The sequence below is a fragment of the Pelophylax lessonae genome (assembly GCF_965119305.1).
Source record: "Pelophylax lessonae genome assembly, chromosome: 13".
Classification (NCBI taxonomy): Eukaryota; Metazoa; Chordata; class Amphibia; order Anura; family Ranidae; genus Pelophylax; species Pelophylax lessonae.
The window spans coordinates 190,492,296-190,514,125 of NC_138780.1; the positions used below are offsets into that span (position 1 = coordinate 190,492,296).

Below are 21,830 nucleotides of genomic sequence, written 5' to 3' on the forward strand. Positions count from 1 at the left end.
CATTTCCTGCCCTGCTCCATCCTTCAGTCTTTCTAAAGCTGTAACAGTCACATTTAGGCCTCATGCACGCTGGCTGTTTAGCCCTGGATGCACGAGACTCTGGTATTTACCGTGTTTCCCCGAAAATAAGACCTATCTGTTTTCTAGGATTGCTGCAATATAAGCCCTACCCCGAAAATAAGCCCTAGTTGAAATCCTTGCAAAATCATGTAATCTCTGCTGTAAAAGTATTATATATTGTCCAGTGTGTGTCTGTATGTAGCATGATTGTAGAAAATACCTTATTTACAGCGCCACTGGGCGCTCATGTGACCAGCCGGAGCTCTCCTCCCAGCTGACGTCAATGGCCCCTCCCCCTGCAGTGCTCGGAGCAGGGCTGACGTCAGCGGAGATCCTGGCATCTCCCTCTGCAGTGCTCAGAGCAGGGCTAACGTCAGCGGGGATCCCAGCATCTCCCCCTGCAGTGCTCAGAGCAGGGCTGACGTCAGCGGAGATCCTGGCATCTCCCTCTGCAGTGCTCAGAGCAGGGCTGACGTCACCGGGGATCCCGGCATCTCCCTCTGCAGTGCTCAGAGCAGGGCTGACGTCAGCGGGGATCCCAGCATCTCCCCCTGCAGTGCTCAGAGCAGGGCTGACGTCAGCGGAGATCCCGGCATCTCGCTCTGCAGTGCTCGGAGCAGGGCTGACGTCAGCGGAGATCCCGGCATCTCGCTCTGCAGTGCTCGGAGCAGGGCTGACGTCAGCGGAGATCCTGGCATCTCACTCTGCAGTGCTCAGAGCAGGGCTGACGTCACCAGGGATCCCGGCATCTCCCTCTGCAGTGCTCAGAGCAGGGCTGACGTCAGCGGGGATCCCAGCCTCTCCCCCTGCAGTGCTCGGAGCGGGGCTGACGTCAGCGGAGATCCCGGCATCTCCCTCTGCAGTGCTCGGAGCGGGGCTGACGCCAGCGGGGATCTCGGAATCTCCCTCTGCAGTGCTCAGAGCAGGGCTGATGTCAGCGGGGATCCCGGCATCTCCCTCTGCAGTGCTCAGAGCAGGGCTGACGTCAGCGGGGATCCCGGCATCTCCCTCTGCAGTGCTCGGAGCAGGGCTGACGTCAGTGGGGATCCCGGCATCTCCCTCTGCAGTGCTCGGAGCAGGGCTGACGTCAGTGGAGATCCCGGCATCTCCCCCTGCAGTGCTCGGAGCGGGGCTGACATCATCGGGGATCCCGGTGTTCGGTTAAAAAACCCTAACCGTGAAAATTCCCTACCCTCGTCACTTCCTGTTAGGGTACGTCAGTCATCAGCTGGGCGGCTTCCCAGTGCGCATGCGTGCACAGTAAATGATCTCGGCTTCCGTGAAAAAACCCTACCCTCATTCCCAGTCCTTAAAGCGGCGGCTTCCCGTCAAAATACCCTACCCTCGTTCCCCGGCGGGTCCAGAAAAATTTAAAAGTGCCTCCTAATGGAAGAAAATGTATATATATTAATCGAAATTAAATGATAAAAAAAAAAAAAATATATATATATATATATTTTAAATTTTCCTCCATTAGGAGACACTTTTACATTTTCCTCGACCCGCTGGGGAACGAGGGTAGGGTATTTTCATGGGAAGCCAACATCATTTGCTAACCCAACGCTTTAAGCACTGGGAACGAGGGTAGGGTTATTTCACGGGAAGCCGTTGTAACGTTAAAAAACCCTACCCCGTGAAAATTCCCTACCCTCGTCACTTCCGGTGTGAGCCGATCAATACTGCCTGAGCATGCGCACTGGGAAGCGGCTCAGCTGATGCATGATGTACATGCACTGGAAGTGATGAGGGTAGGGAATTTTCACGGGGGTAGGGTTTTTTTTTAACGTTACACCGGTCTCTCCCTCTGCAGTGCTCAGAGCAGGGCTGACATCATCGGGGATCCCGGCATCTCCCTCTGCAGTGCTCGAAGCGGGGCTGACGCCAGCAGGGATCTTGGGATCTCCCTCTGCAGTGCTCAGAGCAGGGCTGATGTCAGTGGGGATCTCGGGATCTCCCCCTGCAGTGTTCGGAGCAGGGCTGACATCATCGGGGATCCTGGCATCTCCCTCTGCAGTGCTCGGAGCGGGGCTGACGCCAGCAGGGATCTTGGGATCTCCCTCTGCAGTGCTCAGAACAGGGCTGATGTCAGTGGGGATCTCGGGATCTCCCCCTGCAGTGTTCGGAGCAGGGCTGACATCATCGGGGATCCCGGCATCTCCCTCTGCAGTGCTCAGAGCGGGGCTGACGCCAGCAGGGATCTTGGGATCTCCCTCTGCAGTGCTCAGAACAGGGCTGATGTCAGTGGGGATATCAGGATCTCCCCCTGCAGTGTTCGGAGCAGGGCTGACATCAACGGGGATCTCGAGATCTCCCTCGGCAGTGCTCGGAGCAGGGCTGACGTCAGCGGGGATCTTGGGATCTCCCTCTGCAGTGCTCAGAACAGGGCTGATGTCAGCGGGGATCTCGAGATCTCCCCCTGCAGTGTTCGGAGCAGGGCTGACATCAGCGGGGATCTTGGGATCTCCCCCTGCAGTGCTCGGAGCAGGGCTGACGTCAGCGGGGATCTCGGCATCTCCCTCGGCAGTGCTCAGAGCAGGAAAGAATAGCTCCGGCGGGTCATGTGAGCGCCCAGCAACGCTGTAAATAAGGTATTTTTTATAACATTACATAAAGACACACACTGAACATTATATAAACCATTTACAGAGCAGGTTAAAGGATTTTACAAGGACTTTACCTAGAATTTATTTTGGGGATTACAGGGATATGGACTCCTGAGCGGACAGGGAGGGAGAGGGGGAGAGAATACAAGGGACAAATAAGACATCCCCCAAAAATAGGCCCTAATGCATTATTTGCACCTAAAGATAATATAAGACCCGGGCTTATTTTCGGGGGAAACACGGTAGGTGCAGGTAGAAGGTACAGTTGCACCGTTCAACCCTGCAAACTGTGAGCGGCTGAAAGCTGCATCGAGTGCTAATAACATTTAGCCTGGGTTCACACATATGCGATGCAGGAACCAGCCTGATTCTAGTGTGGGTTCCCACATCGCATTTTCCCCTGCAGGCAGATTTAAGTCGTTTGCAGATAAAACTACTGCTATACCCCTCATGGACTATTGGGAAACAGACCGATAAGTAAAACAAATATTTTTATTGTCGTACTCCTATCGTATAAAATATAAAAAGGACATACATAGATTAATCCTTTATATCAAGAAATAAGGAATAAACCCAAAACAATCACTAGTATTCTAGATACCGTGCAAGTAGTATTTGACAATACTCCCACTGCCTGGACTGTGTCATAGGTTGGTTGTTGGGCACAGGTATCTAACCAGCTAACATGTTTCGGACTAAACTTGTCGAGTCCTTTTTTCGGAGGTACAGCAGTGGGTACTGATAATTTCTTAAACACAAATGTGTGTCATTAGTAATAAAATGGTAACAAAAAATATAACAACATAATAACAACACACTTATGTTGTATAGTACATATATCATATATAAATAGTATCACAATCAAACTACTACAACATTGATTGTATTGTACTCACAAAATTTGACAATCGTATTACATCGTAGTTGGATATAAGATATATCTATCTATATACATACTATACATCCTATATCTATCTATCTATCCATCTACATTATATATATATATATATATATATATATATATATATATATATATATATATATATATATATATATATATATATATATATATATATATATATATATATATATATATATATATATATATTATACACACACACACACACACACATTCACATACATACATACATACATACATACATACACACACACACACGGTATCTCACAAAAGTGAGTACACCCCTCACATTTTTGTAAATATGTTTTTATATCTTTTCATGTGACAACACTGAAGAAATGACACTTTGCTACAATGTAAAGTAGTGAGTGTACAGCTTCTATAACAGTGTAAATTTGCTGTCCCCTCAAAATAACTCAACACACAGCCATTAATGTCTAAACCGCTGGCAACAAAAGTGAGTACACCCCTAAGTTAAAATGTCCAAATTGGGCCCAAAGTGTCAATATTTTGTGTGGCCACCATTATTTTCCAGAACTGCCTTAACCCTCTTGGGCATGGAGTTCACCAGAGCTTCACAGGTTGCCACTGGAGTCCTCTTCCACTCCTCCATGATGACATCACAGAGCTGGTGGATGTTAGAGTCCTTGCGCTCCTCCACCTTCTGTTTGAGGATGCCCCACAGATGCTCAATAGGGTTTAGGTCTGGAGACATGCTTGGCCAGTCCATCACCTTTACCCTCAGCTTCCTTAGGAAGGCAGTGGTCATCTTGGAGGTGTGTTTGGGGCCGTTATGTTGGAATACTGCCCTGTGGCCCAGTCTCTGAAGGGAGGGGATCATGCTCTGCTTCAGTATGTCACAGTACATGTTGGCATTCATGGTTCCCTCAATGAACTGTAGCTCCCCAGTACTGGCAGCACTCATACAGCCCCAGACCATGACACTCCCACCACCATGCTTGACTGTAGACAAGACACACTTGTCTTTGTACTCCTCACCTGGTTGCTGCCTCACACGCTTGACACCATCTGAACCAAATAAGTTTATCTTGGTCTCATCAGACCACAGGACATGGTTCCAGTAATCCATGTCCTTAGTCTGCTTGTCTTCAGCAAACGGTTTGCAAGTTTTCTTGTGCATCATCTTTAGAAGAGGCTTCCTTCTGGAACGACAGCCATACAGACCAATTTTATGCAGTGTGCAGTGTATGGTCTGAGCACTGACAGGCTGACCCCCCACCCCTTCAACCTCTGCAGCAATGCTGGCAGCACTCATACTTCTATTTTCCAAAGACAACCTCTGGATATGACGCTGATGGTCAGGGATTGCAACTAGACTGATGTTTCTGCTCCTCTCTGCACTCAAAGACCGTGGGGGATCATGAAAGGAAGTAGAAGGGCCAGCGTGGGATGAAACCTGAAGTGACATCACTAAGGAGCCGCATGGTGCGCCTGTGCCTTTCCGCCTTCACCTAAATGCCAGAGTCTCATGCAAGTGGGTTAAACGTCCAGTGTACACGAGGCCTATAATATAGCAATACAGGTGTGTCAATTAGTAACAGAGGAGCACTTTAATTGCTGCATATGTGCAGATAGTGGGACAGCATGACAGTTAGAAAGCCCTAAAGACAAGAAATTCAATCTTCTACAAAGATATAGCAGATCAGATCGATTACCCAGGTTATTGACGACCACCCAGCCTCCTTTCTCTTGCTGGCGCATCCATGAGCTCCAACCCTTTGCCCCTTTTTCTCCAAATCGAGGTTCACCGCTGTCCCAAAATGGCTCGAAAAACTCCACCTACAAAAACAGAGACAAAGTTCTTATCACCTCAGTGCTCTACATCAGGGATCCCCACACTTTCCAAACAAAGGGCCAGTTTACTGTTCTTCAGGCTTTAGGAGGGCCAGACTGTGGCCAGTGGGAGTAGAAAATGGCCTGTCATTGCTGTCAGTGGGAGCAAAAGTGCCCCATCATTGGTGTCAGTGGGAGAAATAGTGCCCTATAATTGGTGTCAGTGGAATAGTGCCCGTCACTGGTGCCAAGAGGAGGAAGAGTGCCCCATCATTGGTGTCAGTGGGGGGAATAGTGCCCCATAATTGGTGTCAGTGGGGGGAATAGTGCCCCACCATTGGTGTCAGTGGGGGGAATAGTGCCCCACCATTGGTGTCAGTGGGGGGAATAGTGCCCCACCATTGGTGTCAGTGGGGGGGGGGATAGTGCCCCATCATTGATATCAGTGGAAGGAATAGTGGCTCATCATTGGTGTCAGAGGGAGGAATAGTGCCCCATAATTGGTGTCAGTGTGGAGAAATAGTGCCCCATCACTGGTGTCAAGAGGAGGAATAGTGCCCCACCATTGGTGTCAGTGGGGGGACAGATAGTGCCCAATTGATGAAATTAGTGGGGGGAATATTGCCCCATCATTGATATCAGTGACCAATCATTGGTGTCAGAGAGAGGGATAGTGCTCCATCATTGGTGTCAGAGGGAGGGATAGTGCTCCATCATTGCTGTCAGAAGGAGTGATAGTGTTACATCATCATCCAGAAAGCTCCTCTACTGTAGAGACTGGTGTGTTTTCTGTACAGCCCTTTGGAATATTTCATAGCTATATAAATGTGTAATAACAGTGTGACTGTGTTGGGGACATTAGGGAGTAAGCTCCTCTGGTGCAGAGACTGATGAGAATGGCTCAGTGTTCTCTGTAAAGCATTACGGACTATGTTAGCGCTTTAAACAAATAATAATATAAGTGTGTGACTGTTCTCTGTACAGAGAAATTTCTGCAAAAGAAATGGGATTAATGGGAAGTCCATCTCTCTGGTTCTGATGGGTGACAATGTTAATTTGTCATTGGTCACTGTAAACGCACCCATCTGACAGTTCCTGGAACAATGAAATGCAGGGCTAAGTCCCTGTAATGACGAGCTGGCAGAGGCAGCGTGTAAATGTGGGGGAAAACAAGCAAAAAAAATCAAAGTCACAGTAAACTGTTTTTTGGGGAATTTTTTTAGAACCTCTAGACCTGGAAAACCTACAACCTAAAGGTGAGACTGTAGAAAAGCAAGAAAATACACAGGTCAGATACTTATAGGACCAGCCTTACCTCCCCAAACATTTATAATTCTGTTTGGTTGGTCTCATGTGTCACACACCCATCCTCCATTCCATTTTCTCTGGCCCACACACAGCCTGTCGAGGCCACTGTACAGTGTGTTGACCTGTCTGGTTGGTTAGGCATTGTATAGACTGCTTAAGTTGTTCCTGACACTGTGCATATGCAGCTTTACATGGTAAATGTACCATCACTGTATCTCAGAGGCACCATTGCTTTCAACTTGCCAAGATGAAAATATCAGACATGGCTACAAAGAGACCATTGACCTTAGCCTCAGGCACACCCTGACCTTAGCCTAGCCTCATGCTACCCCTGACCTTAGCCTACCCTCATGCTACCCCTGACCTTAGCCTACCCTCATGCTACCCCTGACCTTAGCCTACCCTCATGCTACCCCTGACCTTAGCCTACCCTCATGCTACCCCTGACCTTAGCCTACCCTCATGCTACCCTTGACCTTAGCCTACCCTCATGCTACCCCTGACCTTAGCCTACCCTCATGCTACCCCTGACCTTAGCCTAACCCTCATGCTACCCCTGACCTTAGCCTAACCCTCATGCTCCCCCTGACCTTAGCCTAACCCTCATGCTCCCCCTGACCTTAGCCTAACCCTCATGCTCCCCCTGACCTTAGCCTAACCCTCATGCTCCCCCTGACCTTAGCCTAACCCTCATGCTCCCCCTAACCTTAGCCTAACCCTCATGCTCCCCCTAACCTTAGCCTAACCCTCATGCTCCCCCTAACCTTAGCCTAACCCTCATGCTCCCCCTGACCTTAGCCTAACCCCCTGACCATAGCCTAACCCTCATGCTACCCCTGACCTTATGAACAACAAAATTAATTGTGCTTAAAAAGTTGATAAATTGATATACAATTGATAACAATGCAATATAATAAAATGAATCAATTGCGCTAAATCATAAGTCCATTCGGCATGTATAGATGGTGGAGAGTCCACTAGAGGGTGAAGATCCCAAGATGTGAAAAGCAATGGAAATAAAACAGTCACCCGTGCGGATAGGCAAGATGGCAGCTTACCGCAATGAGTGGGCCTCCAAATTAATGGATGGGCCACTAAGAGCATAAAGTAATAACTCCTATGGACTGGGTTCTCTCCTCTGCGTGAACGGACCAAGTATCACTAGACTGCATCAAACCCTCACTCGCTCATAGATCCAGACACGACTCCGATATGTATGGCAATATGTAGAGGATAAAAGCATTCATAGCGTAATCCCGTTTCACGCAGAGGAGAGAACCCAGTCCATAGGAGTTATTACTTTATGCTCTTAGTGGCCCATCCATTAATTTGGAGGCCCACTCATTGCGGTAAGCTGCCATCTTGCCTATCCGCACGGGTGACTGTTTTATTTCCATTGCTTTTCACATCTTGGGATCTTCACCCTCTAGTGGACTCTCCACCATCTATATATGCCGAATGGACTTATGATTTAGCGCAATTGATTCATTTTATTATATTGCATTGTTATCAATTGTATATCAATTTATCAACTTTTTAAGCACAATTAATTTTGTTGTTCATAGCGCTGCACTACTTGACACACAATATGAATGGGATTACTATGAATCCAGTGTTCTAGCTGCTACCTTGTTTTTATGTTAATTTATCATCTACTTTTTTATTCATCATTAAGCGCAGGATATCCCCCTTGATTTTATACCCCTGACCTTAGCCTAACCCTCATGCTCTCCCTGACCTTCGCCTAACCCTCATGCTGGCACTGACCTTGAAAAAAAAAAGACCCCCGCCTCAGCCTACAGTTCACGCTTCACAGCACAATTTTGAATGCATTATAATGGGGGATTTTCCCTGGAACTGCACTCTGCAATATTCGCAGAATGCTGAGAGGTACGTCTCTTTTCAGGGACAGGGGGGTCCTGCCAGGTAGGCTGTACGGGGCCCCATGATTTCACGGGGCCCCATGATTTCCGATGGGGGCTCTGCCCAGGTTGGAAGGAAACCTCATAATTCACTGGTTATGTCATTTTCCTTCTCAATGGGTGAAGAAATGGCAGACTCGTTGTGCGGTAAGCAGACTGAAGGAGGAGAAGCGATACGAGTCACTGTAAACCTGAACCAAGACTTATGTTGGCCATATAGCCAACAATGCGGTCATTCAACATAATGATCATGTCAATAGAAGAACCTTTCATAAAATGAATTGCGCTCAATAGAAGAAAACACGGTTTGTGCTCATTAAGAAAAAGAACGCTCTGTTCTGGCAAAAAATCTAATTCAGAAGATAATTTATTTGATCAATAGATGATAAAAAGCAATTAAATTATATCTACAGCCAAGAGTTTGTTTTGAATAGGGAATGGCTAAAAACTTATTGGAGAGATTTCACTCCATTTCCTGTGCAGCAGACCCCTCAGCGAAGCATGTGGAAATCTCCTCAAAGTGGGGGAAAATCCTCTGTTAGACGATACGAGAACAAGTGTCCCCATTGGAAGATTTTCCCTCTATCCTTGTTCCAGCCACAACTCAAAATTTGGGATTTTTTTCCTTTCTTTTTCTGTCCCTGAGATAATGATCATCAGGACAAACAAAGAGGCTGTAAACGTACTTGTGGGCAAACGAACAGCAATAAAAAATAGGACTTGGGTTCTAATGTACAACTGGAGCTCACCACCAGGAAAAATGACACCCTCAAGGGGCGGGAGCCTCTGCAACCGCAGCCTGCAAAACATTGCGGCCAAACGCAGCATCCGAAGATGCAAAAACATCCACCTTCTAAAACTTTGTGAAAAAATTCCATTTAAAAAGGAAAGAATGCCAGGACCGCAGATCCCAGCAGAGAGCCCGGTCCTTACTCCTGACCAGGCAGAAAAAACTGAAGTCCTACAGCAGAAGTGATGGTATATCCCCTGGGACTGCCTCAGGGGCGTAACCAAAATTGTTTCCGCCTAGTCCTACTCCTGAAGAGAGAGCAGCATAAGAAGACCTGGAGCTGTGTCCGTCAGTGAACGAAAGAGGAAAAAAAGTTATGGCTAGGGATCGACCAATTATCAGCAAAGCCGATATATCGGGGGGCTGGTGCACTTTCCCCGATATATCGGAATCGGCCCCTGAGGTTACCAATATTGCCAATATTTCGGGAAAGTGCTAGTGGCACCACCCCGGTACCGGCGTCCATAGCCGACGGTCGGCTGTCTTGTAATAACAACTGATTTCAGCACGAGAAGCCGATTAGCTGTCATTACAAGGAGCTGGAGGGGATGCCTCCCCCACCTCCCGCCGCCTTCCGTGGCTCGCCCGGGTCTCCAGTCCCACTGCTACATATTTCTGGTAAAAAAAAATCACAATAAGCGTATTTTGATTGGTTTCCGCAAAAGTTATTGCATTTACTAACTACGGCAGGGGTGTCAAACTCAATTTAATCGTGGGCCGCATCAGCATTACGATTGCCCTCAAAAGGGCCGGTTGTATCTGTAGGCCTAGATGTCAAGTGCATCCCCTACCCTTACATAAGACGTCAAGAGCCTCTCCACCATCAGAAGTTGAGTCCCCCCCTTACATCACAGTGCCCCTCCCTTACCTTGTGGTGCTGCTGGAAAGAAGCTGGAGGCATTGCTGGAAAGCAGAAAGTATAAGGCCTGGAGGAGGACTGGAGCTCTCCTGTAGCTACAGGAGAGGTGCGAGGGCCGCATAAAATGGCCTGGAGGGGGTTGGGATTGTGAGATGATCACAGAGACATGCGATCCTATATAGAAGAATCACATAGTCTCTGTGATCATTGCAGGGAGAAGGACGGACGGCTGTGTTTACATCAGCCATCTGTCCTTCTCTGTCAGAGGGAGAGATCGCCGATGTCAGGCGGCAATCGGAGCTGCCTGACACACGCGCCAGCTTCCCCGCTGACGCCGCCCCCTATCTCCTCCCAGGCAAATGACGTATTTATACGTGGTTTTGCCTGGGAGAGCCACTCTGCCACCGTATATATACAGTAGGCAAGTGGTTAAAGGTAACCATCCTCACCTAGGATCTGTTTGCTTGTAATTAGTGTGTGTGTATAAAAGGTCAATGAGTTTCTGGACTCCTGACAGACCCTTGCATCTTTCATCCAGTTCTGCACTGGCGTTTCTGGATTCTGAGTCATGGGGAAAGCAAAAGAATTGTCTGTGGGATCTGCAGGAAAAGGTAGTTGAACTGTATAAAACAGGAAAGGGATATAAAAAGATATCCAAGTGTAGCAAGGTTTCCAGGCCTATGGCCTGATGTGGGTCTGCCATTAGTACCGGAATCCTCTCCAGCCCATGTGAGCTGTGACCCTGGGTGTGACAACTGAAGCAGCGACAACTCCGGCATCTTTGTTTGTGTTTTTTTATTGGAATTAGGGGATGGGAGAAGGGAATGAGTGGGATGCTCCTTGAGGCTTAACTAATTATAATTGGGGCTTCACTTCTGAAATGCCCGTTGGCGCTTCTGTGACGTCAGCCGGCGCCAGCCAACGCTCACTGACACTGAGAACACTCTGTAGAACAAGAAGTGCTGAATACTCGACTGATAGTCCAGAAGATCCAAGACTGAGAACTGCAGAACTCCTGACACTGTTGTACTATAAATGTCACTGAATACTTTCCCCTGCCTGGCACAGCTTTGAGGTAGTATATAGTAGAACTCTGTATAACTGTCACTTTAACTGGCACGCTCTGTGCAATTCAGGGCCCAAACTGCAGGTGACCCCTTGAACTCTTCAGGGTCCACTGACTGACTATGTACCCCCTCTGTAGCTTCAGGGTCCTCAACCTAGGTGCCCCCTTTACAGCTAGCTGACACTGGATCCCAGAACCTCTTCCAGAGTGGTCCCCTCTGACTTCAGGCAGACCCCCAGGGGCAATCCTACGACCTGTGTAGGCTTTCCTGGGACTGGACCCCTCTCTCTCTCTCCGCAGGCTCTCGGCACACCGGATCCCATCAGCTCAGCACTCTCTGGACACTCAGGCGACACCCTGAGACATCCGCCTTCCTCAGACATTTGGAGTGATGAGACCAAAGTTGAGCTTTTTGGCCACAACCATAAATGCTACATTTGGAGAGGAGTCAACAAGGCCTATGATGAAAGGTACACTATACCTACTGTGAAACACGCCGGTGGATCGCTGATGTTTTGGGGATGTGTGAACTACAAAAGGCACAGGAAATTTGGTTAGAACTGATGGCAAAGATGAATGCAGTATGTTATCAAAATATACTGGAGGAAAATTCGGATTCATCAGCCCGGAAGCTGCGCATGGGACCTACTTGGACATTCCAACATGACAATGATCCTAAACACAAGGCCAAGTCAACCTGTCATTGGCTACAGCAGAATAAAGTGAAGGTTCTGGAGTGTCCATCTCAGTCTCCTGACCTCAATATCATTGAGCCACTCTGTGGAGATCTCCAACGTGCCGTTCATGTAAGACAGCCCAAGAGTTTACAGCAGGGGTGTCCAAACTATGGACCTCCAGCTGTTCAGGAACTACAACTCCCATGAGTCATTGTAAATCTCTGACATTCATAGACATAACTAGGCATGATGGGAATTGTAGTTCCTGAACAGCTGGACGGCCATAGTTTGGACACCCCTGGTTTACAGGAACTGGAGGCTTTTTTGCCAGGAAGAATGGGCAGCTTTACCATCTGAGACGATAATGAGCCTCATCCACAAATACCACAAAAGACTTCAAGCTGTCATTGATGTTAAAGGAGGCAATACACAGTATTAAGAACTGGGGTGTGTAAACTTTTGATCAGGGTCATTTGGGTAGTTGCTGTTGTCATAATTTAAAAACAGTAAACACAGTTGATTTAGACCTCGTTCACACTGGGGCGACGCTACTTGCCGGGGCGACCTCACAGGTTGCGGTGCGCAGCTCGCACCGCGACCTCGGAGCGGCCGGCACGGACTTTATATCATTGAAGTCAATGCATGTCGCTCCAGGTCACCCCAAATAAGCTCCGGACCCTTTTTCTAAGTCAGAGCGACATGTGTCGCTCCTATTAGAACGGGTCCACAGCTACTGTATGGCAGGCGACCTACAGCGACCTGTCAGGCGACCTGTTCGCCCCAGTGTGAACGGAGTCTTATAATAAATGGCTTCAGCCAAACACTAACCATGAGTGAAAGAAAAGTTTTTGTGTTATTCATATTCTCTGAAAAATGGGCAAGAATTCATAAATTCTGCTAGGGTGTGTAAACTTATGAGCACAACTGTAGCTGCAAAGGGTGGGCCAACTCAATATTGAACCCTACGGAAGAAAGACTGGGATGCCATTAAAAGTTCATGTGCGTGTAAAGGCAGGCATCCCAATACTTTTGGTAATATAATGTACTTCTGGCCATACAGTTTATGTGGCTCCCAAATCTTTTGGCAGGTAAAGGAAATCTCATGTGTGCTTCAGCTTTCTATTTATCTCTTCTCTGTACTTCTGCATTAATAAAGACCAAACCGGGCCCTCCGGGGTCATCCTGGCAATGCAGCGCCTTGGTCTCTAATTAAACGGTTTGGAATATTTGCTCGCTGATCGGCCCCAGCACAGAATTGCCTCGTTTCAAGCTGTCGCCAAACTCTTCTGGGTTTATTTTTAATTTAAATAATACCGATACTTGTATACAAGAGTGAAGCCCGTCCACAGCTTTGCAATCATTTCCGAAATGTCAAAGATGTTCCAGACAAGCTGGACGTTTCATTAAATCACCCCCCCCCCCCCCCCTGTCAACAGAATGGAGCCTCTTATTAGTGAGGTGAAGGACGAGTTAACCCTTTGCTGGATGTACAAGAAGCAGAGTTTACTATGGGGTGCATAGCTAAGGAGCCAACCCTCTCTAGTGTAGGGTCTTCTGTTCTACCACCTGGAATCGCTGCATTTGACAGAGGCGTTGTTCACCAAATGTACTACAGCGTACACCCATGCAAGGGCCATGTTTACCCACGCAGGGATACATAGGTGTTCAGTGCATTCACGTGTAGACAGTCCCATTCTGTATCCTCTGGATCCTAACTGACATGAATGGGACTGCCTCCATGCGGATGAACGGAACACCTGTTAATCCCCAAAATTCTCCGTGCAGGGGACAGACGAGTGACTTCACATCCAGGGGTTGGAACGCACGCCGCCGCGGCGTCCACCACAAATGATACTGCCTAACATACCTTTTTATTTTGTAAGTGTATTCATTTTTATATTTTAAATAAAATGTAAACTTTTTACGCTATGAGCACTCTCCTCTCATTTCTACAACATACGTTGTTGGGAGCCTGATAACGGGGAAAAGCCGCAGGGATAATCTTACCGCATGCTGCACTACTATACAGTAGGGATCGACCGATATCGCTTTTTCGTTTAAATGTACAAAATATCGGCCGATACCGATATGCATTGGCCAAAATATCGGTATCGGCCGATATTTTGTACATTTAAAGTTTTGAAAAATAAAGAAAATTTTTGACACAAATCTGGTACTGAACATGTAGGGTAGGTCTTTTAGCTGTAATATACGGTCTTCCCTTCCCTTCCCTTCCTGCCTGCCTGCCAGGAATCCCATGTGAACCTAGTTTAGGGTCATTAAAATCCTAGAATCCACTTTATTAGTGTTTTATACAATGTCCAGTGTGTGTTTTTGTAATAGAATAGTGGGAAATGCCTTCATTACATCGCTGCTCCGGGCTCTCCTCCCTAATCTCCCGCTCTGCTGTTTTCTCCTCTCATAGCTGTCAGAGGGGGATCTCAGCCCCCCTCTGCAGTGTACACAGAAGTGCCGGGTATTAGATTAGAATAGTGGGAAATACCTTCATTACATCGCTGCTCCGGTCTCTCCCCGCTAATCTCCCGCTCTGCTGTCTTTCTCCTCTCATAGCGGTCAAAGGAGGATCTCAGCCCCTCCCCTCTGCAGTGTACACAGAAGTGTCGGGTATTAGATTAGAATGTGAAATACCTTTGTTACATCTCCGCTCCAGGCTCAGCTAATCTCCCGCTCTATATATATTATATATATATATATATATATATATATATATATATATATATATATATATATATATATATATACCAACCACCTAACAACTGTGCTCTTATTTTCTCCATCAGCCCATCCCCCACAGTTATTACCTGTTGTGTCTCTTGACCGTCCCTCTTAGATTGTAAGCTCTAACGAGAAGGGTCCTCTGATTCCTACTGTATTAAAGTGTATTGTATTTGTACTTTCTACCCTCAAGTTGTAAAGCGCTGCATAAATTATATATATATATATATATATATATATATACACATATACACACACACACACACAGTATGTATATATATATATATATATATATATATATATATATATATATATATATATATATATATATATATATATATATATATATATATACACATACACACACACACATATACATATACATACATACACATATATACACACACTTTAACTTATTTATTATATTATAATTTTTGATTTTGTGTTTCAAACTTTATCATACCCGAGATGTTATAAAGAAGAACGCACAGTAAAAAAAAAAATCATATGTAAATAGTTGGTTTGGGCTGCTCATCCTTAAGAATAACATGCAAAATAACGGTACCGCTTTCAGCACCTAAAATCGGAAATAATCATACCGCCAGGGAGGTTAAGAGGGTAAAACTGGTCCAGAAGCGATTAAGGACAAATCCAAGACATAATAAAGACGATATAAGGATGCATCAGTGCACAGCGTGTACTTACCTGCCCCTTGGTGATCATGTCCTTCACACTGTCTGGCTTAAAGAAGGTGAAGTCGATGAGCGCCTGGAACAAGGACACGGCCTTCTCGCAGTGGCCAGCCTGCCGCAGGAAGTGACACTGCTGGAGGAAGATCTCTACCAGACACAGAAACAGGAAGGGTGATCAGCAACAGGCAAGCAAGTGTATGACATGATTTCATTAGGTATGGATTTACACACCACACACTGTAGTTTTAGTAAATCTGACATCCAGCCTTCCCACAGTTGTCCCGGCTCCTCTCCTGGACTCAAATGGCTAACTCTGATTTCACTGCACACTGTCAGCCTCTCACAATGTGCATTAGAAGCTGCAGCAAGTCAGATTTCAGTTGTAAAATTTCTCCAGAGACAGCTTCCAGGAGGTCAGGTACTTATGATGTCGGCACACCCCCAGAACTACATCTCCCAGGAGCTTATTTTCAAAATAGAGTATGGACAGGCTCTTGGGAGTTGAGGCAGCATCACTGTTGTACTGGGAAACAAATGTATGTATGCATGTGGAGAGGGGCAGAGAGGAGCGGGGAGAAGCGGAGATCTGTAGTCTAGCTGTCAGGGCAGCTCACACAGAGAGTTAAAGGGTAACTTCACTTTCGTGGGGAAAAAAAAATTGCAAATAAAGAGAAAACAATATAGTGCATACAATTGTGACACAAATCATATTGTAATTGAATGTTATTAGAAATGACCTTTACTTTTCAATCTGCAGCTGTTGCAATTTTCTGAAAATACAATAAAATATGGCCGCCTGGAGCTGTTCTGTACACAGAATGTATACTGACCACACCCCCAGAAACATAATTTCCTGCTTGTGTGATTGGCTCACAGATTTTCCCAGAAGTCTGCACTAAGATACAAGATCCTTCCTTCCATCCCTCTCTATATCCATCCATCCCTATCTATATGCTAGGGTCACCAGTACAGTATTTGTACATTGATATCATGTCTCTTCTCCAGAGAGAATAAGTTCAGTGCTTGTAGTCTTTCCTCATAGCTGAAGTCTGGTTCATATTGGGATAATTAAAATCCCCCATTATAATGACATTTCCCATCCTTGCCACTGGCACGCTCCCGCCCCTACTCGGCAGCTGGGAAGCCGATGCACGGGGCAGGCGGCTCTGATTGCCGCCTGACACCCGCGATCGTTCCCCGCTGAGAGAGAAGAACGGTCAGCTGTTGTAAACACATCTGACCGTTCTTCTCCCTGGAATGATCACAGAGCCCCTGTGATCCTTCTATATAGGACCACGTCTCTATGGTCATTATAGAAGCCACACCCCCCCCCCCCCCCCCACAGTTAGAAACCCTCCCCTAGGCTCACATTTAACCACTTGAACAACCCCTTCCCTGCCAATTGCATTATTACGGTAACAGTGTATATTTATAGCACTGATTACTGTAGTAATGTCACTGGTCCCCCCAAAAGTATCAAAAATGTCAGTCAGTCAAGGGTCCGATCTGTCCACTGCAATGTCGCAGTCCCGCAAAAAAAAAAAAAAAAAAAAAAAAAAAACGCAGATCGCCACCATTACTAGTAAAATTAAATAAAAAATTACATCTTTCCCCTAGTTTGTAGATGCAATAACTTTTGCGCAAACCAATCAAAATACGCTTATTGCGATTTTTTTTTTTTTACAAAAAATAGGTAGCAGAAAACAAATTGGACTAAAATGTTAAAAAATTTAGATTTTTAATTTTTTTTTTTTGAGAATGTCAAATAGCAGAATGTGAAAAATATTGTTTCTTTTTTAAAAAATTGTTGCTCTTTTTTTGTTTATAGCGCAAAAAATAAAAAAAATCGCACAGGTGATCAAATACCACCAAAAGAAAGCACTATTTGTGGGGAAAAAAGGACGTCAATTTTATTTGGGTACAGCGCCGCACGACCGCGCAATTGTCTGTTAAAGTAACGCAGTGCCGAATCGCAAAATAGGGCCTGGTCAGGAAGGGGGCAAAGTGGTTAAAAAGAGTTGAGGCTGTAATTGGTGCCAAAGATGCTTCAACAAAGTAATGAGCAAAGGCTATGATACTTGTATATACATAAGATTTTTTTTTTTCATTTTTCTATTTTTAATAAATTTGCAAAGATTTCAAACAAACCTCTTTCACATTGTCATTATGGGGGATTGTTTGTAGAATTTTGAGGAAAATAATGAATTTAATCCATATTGGAATAACGATGTAACATAACAAAACGTGGAAAAAGTGAAGCGCTGTGAATACTTTCCGGATGCACTGTAGTGAATGCACGCTCCTGAGTTTAGGATCACTTTAAAATGTGATAGCTGCATTTGTTTTCTTTATTTATTTTCAGCTGGTGATACTGCCAACTTGATTAACAAATTAAAAGCAAACACTTTTTTGCAGTTACAGCATTTTTCTCTCCTTTTGGGATAAAGGTTTTATGTGAATAAATAAAAGCTAATCCTTGTAAGCACCCATGTCAGCGGGAAATGGTTTCTCTCAGCCCTCTAACTGCCACTTTTGCTGGACAGCTTGGTCTGTTAAAAAAGATCTAAAGGCAAAAAATAAAAAACTGCAAACAGATAGGCTCTTTATTGCAGAGCAGACATGCAAAGCCTCTTCTGCAGTCAGATAAACTTACCTGCCTATTTGCAATCCCCTGAGCAATGTACAGGTTAACATTTACATTTCTGGCACAGTGCCAGTGCTCTGAGATGAACGACTCCCACACATGGGCTGGGGGTGACGTCATCCCGCACCAGCCAATCAATATGGCTGGAGACCGGCACCCTGAAAGAAGCCAGTGAGAAGATATCAGGCTGGCTAGGGCCCTTCGGGTGTTGGATTGTTGGAGCACAGGTGAGAATTTTTTGCCTTTAGCTCCAGTTTAATCACTTGCCGACCGCAATACATATATATACGTTGCGGTTTGCAAGTGGTTTACCGGGATTACGGCTGAAGAAATCATCCAAAATCCCGGTATTGTGTTATACAGCCGGTGGCTGGCTTTCTTCTGAAACCGTTCCAAGCAGCTCATAAGCCGCTGGAACCCTTTCAGAAGCAACGAGAGATTTATTTTTTTAAAATGCGCTTGAAAAACTGCTGCGCAAAAACCGTGCAACAAAAAATTGCAACAATCGTCAATTTATTCCCTAGGGTCTCTGCTAAAAAAAAAAAATTATATTATATTATATATATATATATATATATATATATATATATATATATATATATATATATATATATATATATATATATATATAATGTTTGGGGGCTATAGGTAATTTCCTAGCAGAAAATACTGGGTTTAAACTTGTAAACAAAAAGTGCCAGAAAAGGCCTGGTCTTCAAGTGGTTAATACTGCTTACGCTCTTTGTGGGTAAGAACTCCTGATCAGCAACAGAGAAAGCACTGAAAACTAAAGGGTCAGCCAGGCAGTTAGCATTTTTTTTATAAGGAGAGACCAGAAATCACAGCACACGTATTCCTTACTCTTGCTTTCCTGTAAATGGGATGTATTTCTTATATTCCGACTCTAGAGGGCAGTGTGTGTCCACATATAGCGCACAGAAACCTGGTACTGATATAGAGAGGAGCAGATATAAGGAAAGATCCATTTAGATCAGGGGTCTCCAAACTTTCTAAACTTTAGGGGGGCCGGACTGTGGCCAATAGGAGTGGAAAGGTCCTGACGTCTGTGGGGAAAAAAAAATGCCCCATCGTTTGTTTTAGAGGGAGTGATTGTATCCCATCATTGGTGTCATTGGGAAGAATAGTGCCCCATCATTGGTGTCATTGGGTGCCTGTGTGTGTGTGCGTCTGGAGGTCTGTGTGTGTGTGCCTGTGTGTGTGTGTCTGGAGGTCTGTGTGTGTGTGCCTGTGTGTGTGTGTGTCTGCCTGTCGGTGTGTGTCTGCCTGTGTGTGTGTGTGTGTGTCTGCCTGTCTGTGTGTGTGTGTGCCTGTCTGTGTGTGTGTGTGTGTGTGTGTGTCTGCCTGCCTGTCTGTTTGTGTGTATGCCCGTGTGTGTGTGTCTGCCTGCCTGTCTGTCTGTCTGTCTGTGTCTGCCCGTGTGTGTGTGTGTGTCTGCCTGCCTGTCTGTGTGTGTGTGTGTGTGTCTGCCCGTCTGTGTGTGTGTGTGTCTGCCCGTCTGTGTGTCTGTGTGTCTGCCCGTCTGTGTGTCTGCTTGTCTGCCCGTCTGTGTGTCTGCTTGTCTGCCCGTCTGTGTGTGTCTGCCTGTGTGTGTCTGCTTGTCTGCCCGTCTGTGTGTGTGTGTGTCTGCCTGTGTGTGTCTGCTTGTCTGCCTGTGTGTGTCTGCTTGTCTGCCCGTCTGTGTGTGTGTGTGTCTGCCTGTGTGTGTCTGCTTGTCTGCCTGTGTGTGTCTGCTTGTCTGCCTGTGTGTGTCTGCTTGTCTGCCTGTGTGTGTCTGCTTGTCTGCCTGTGTGTGTCTGCTTGTCTGCCCGTCTGTGTGTGTGTCTGCCCGTCTGCATGTGTGTGTGTCTGCCTGTCTGTAGTTGTCTGTCTAGTGTGTGTCTGTGTGTATACACACTGTATGTATTCCATTTGTGTATTTCGTTGATTGCCTAGAGTTCAGTTATTAAGCACGTCCCATCCCTTAGGCCGTATTTTTTTCAGCTGGCAATTCTGTTTTCTAGTAAAAATGATCCAAGCAGCTATAGAGCCACTGGATTACTTTTACAGGCAGGGGGAGGCTGTACCCCACCCCCCCCCCCCCGCCCACCCTACACCCCACCTTCCACCTTTACTGAGCTCTCCAGCTCGATCAGGGAGCCTGGGTAAGGACGGGGCCGACAGCAATGGCTTCCCCAGACAGTGAGAGGAACGGATGTTGTTCTTACCATTGTGTGACTTCAGAAAGGATTTTGTCACTTTCAGTTTCGGTCTCATGTAAACAAGCCATTTGATCAGAGGCTTTGGAGGTCAGAGGAGAGATTTGGGGTCTAATGGATCCCAGATCTCTCCATAAAGAGTACCTGTATGGACCCTGCTATTACAAGGAATATTGTTCATCCCTTGTGATAGCAATAAAGTTGATCCAAAAAAGGGTCTCTGCTTAAAAAAATAGCAAAGAGGTTGGTTCCCCTAGTGGTGGGACTTTACAGGCACTCCTCATTTGGAGTGCCTGTAAAGTCCCACCACTAGGGGAACCAACCTCTTTGCTATTTTTGTATGGGATGTGGCACCAAAATCAGGGTCGTCGTTGAGAGCAACTCTTTCTCTGCTTAAAAAAAATATATAATGCTTGGGGGTTCTAAGTAATTTTCTAGCAAAAGAACAAAAAGCTAATTTTTTCCATGTATGGGAGAAATGTCAGAATTGTCTCGGAGTGGAGCTAGTCTGTGGTATAGATTTATTTAGCTTGTATTCCCCTGGTGGCTGCCTGCTATGTAAGAAAGTCTACTCACCAAACATGAAGTGCTCAGTGCCCGGCACAGCCGGGTGAGACAGCATGCTGCCATCTTGTATGGCGGCGAGGGTGGAGAGACATTTTCCGTAGACGGCGATCACTTTGGAGATGGAGAAGGTGCTGAAATGACTCTGAGAGAAGAGAAGATATTTCTGCCAGAGCTGCGGGTCATTGGGGTGTAGAAAGACCAGCTTCTGCCACTCCTTCAGCAGTGCGGGGGCCTCCCAGAACTCAGCGCACAGCCGCAACCGCGCCAACTTCAGCTCCGTGCTGCCCGGATTGCTCTCGATGGCTCTGTCCAGGATAGACAGCTTCTTCTCCAGGACCAGTTTGAAAGACATGCGATAGCTGTCCACCTCTCCCTCGCAGGTGGAGTACATGCTGGGCTGTGCCAACAACTCGTCCTTTAAAGAAATACAAACATCACAGCATAATGATTTATATCCAAAACTCTTTGTGATCATTTTTATCCTCGCTTTGCTGTTGTGTTGTATTGAACTTCATTAGGTTGGTATTGTTTTGTAGTATGCTGACATCTAGTGGAGGTTTGGGCCACCATAACCTTGATTTTGGTATCTTCACCTGCACCCCCCCTCCTTTTTAGTGCTAATTGAGTCCAAAATAGCCCCTTACCACTTCTTCCAAGTTTCATCAGCCAGTGTTAGTTGTTCACAGAGACAGAGCTCGGGAAAGTCAAGGTATTCTTACATACAGTAGTTGGTAAGGCTGAATAAAGACACCAGTCCATCAGTTCAACCTGTATAAGTGTGGGTGTAAGTATTTAGGTCTGTACCATTTTCTATATCCCTGTATACTGCATTCTCTAAGATGCCCATCTACAAGTTTTTTTTTTTTAACTTTTCGACAATCCCTGCTGACACCACCAACTGTGGAAGGGAGCTCCACATCCTTACTGCTCTGACAGTAAAGAACCCCTTACGCAGTTTCACCACTTCTGGACTGGAA

General features: G+C 46.0%; 1 protein-coding gene across 1 annotated transcript in view; it reads right to left on the reverse strand.

The window, feature by feature from the left end:
- NRDE2 (NRDE-2, necessary for RNA interference, domain containing) overlaps positions 1 to 21,830 on the reverse strand; it is a 75,916-nt gene that overhangs the window by 19,171 nt on the left and 34,915 nt on the right. Inside the window, exons 6-8 of the mRNA XM_082242784.1 lie at positions 20,863 to 21,268; positions 15,440 to 15,573; positions 5,259 to 5,382 (exon numbers count right to left, since the gene is read on the reverse strand). Of these exons, the coding sequence (XP_082098910.1) occupies positions 5,259 to 5,382; positions 15,440 to 15,573; positions 20,863 to 21,268 (664 nt within the window). The remainder of the gene's footprint in view (positions 1 to 5,258; positions 5,383 to 15,439; positions 15,574 to 20,862; positions 21,269 to 21,830) is intronic.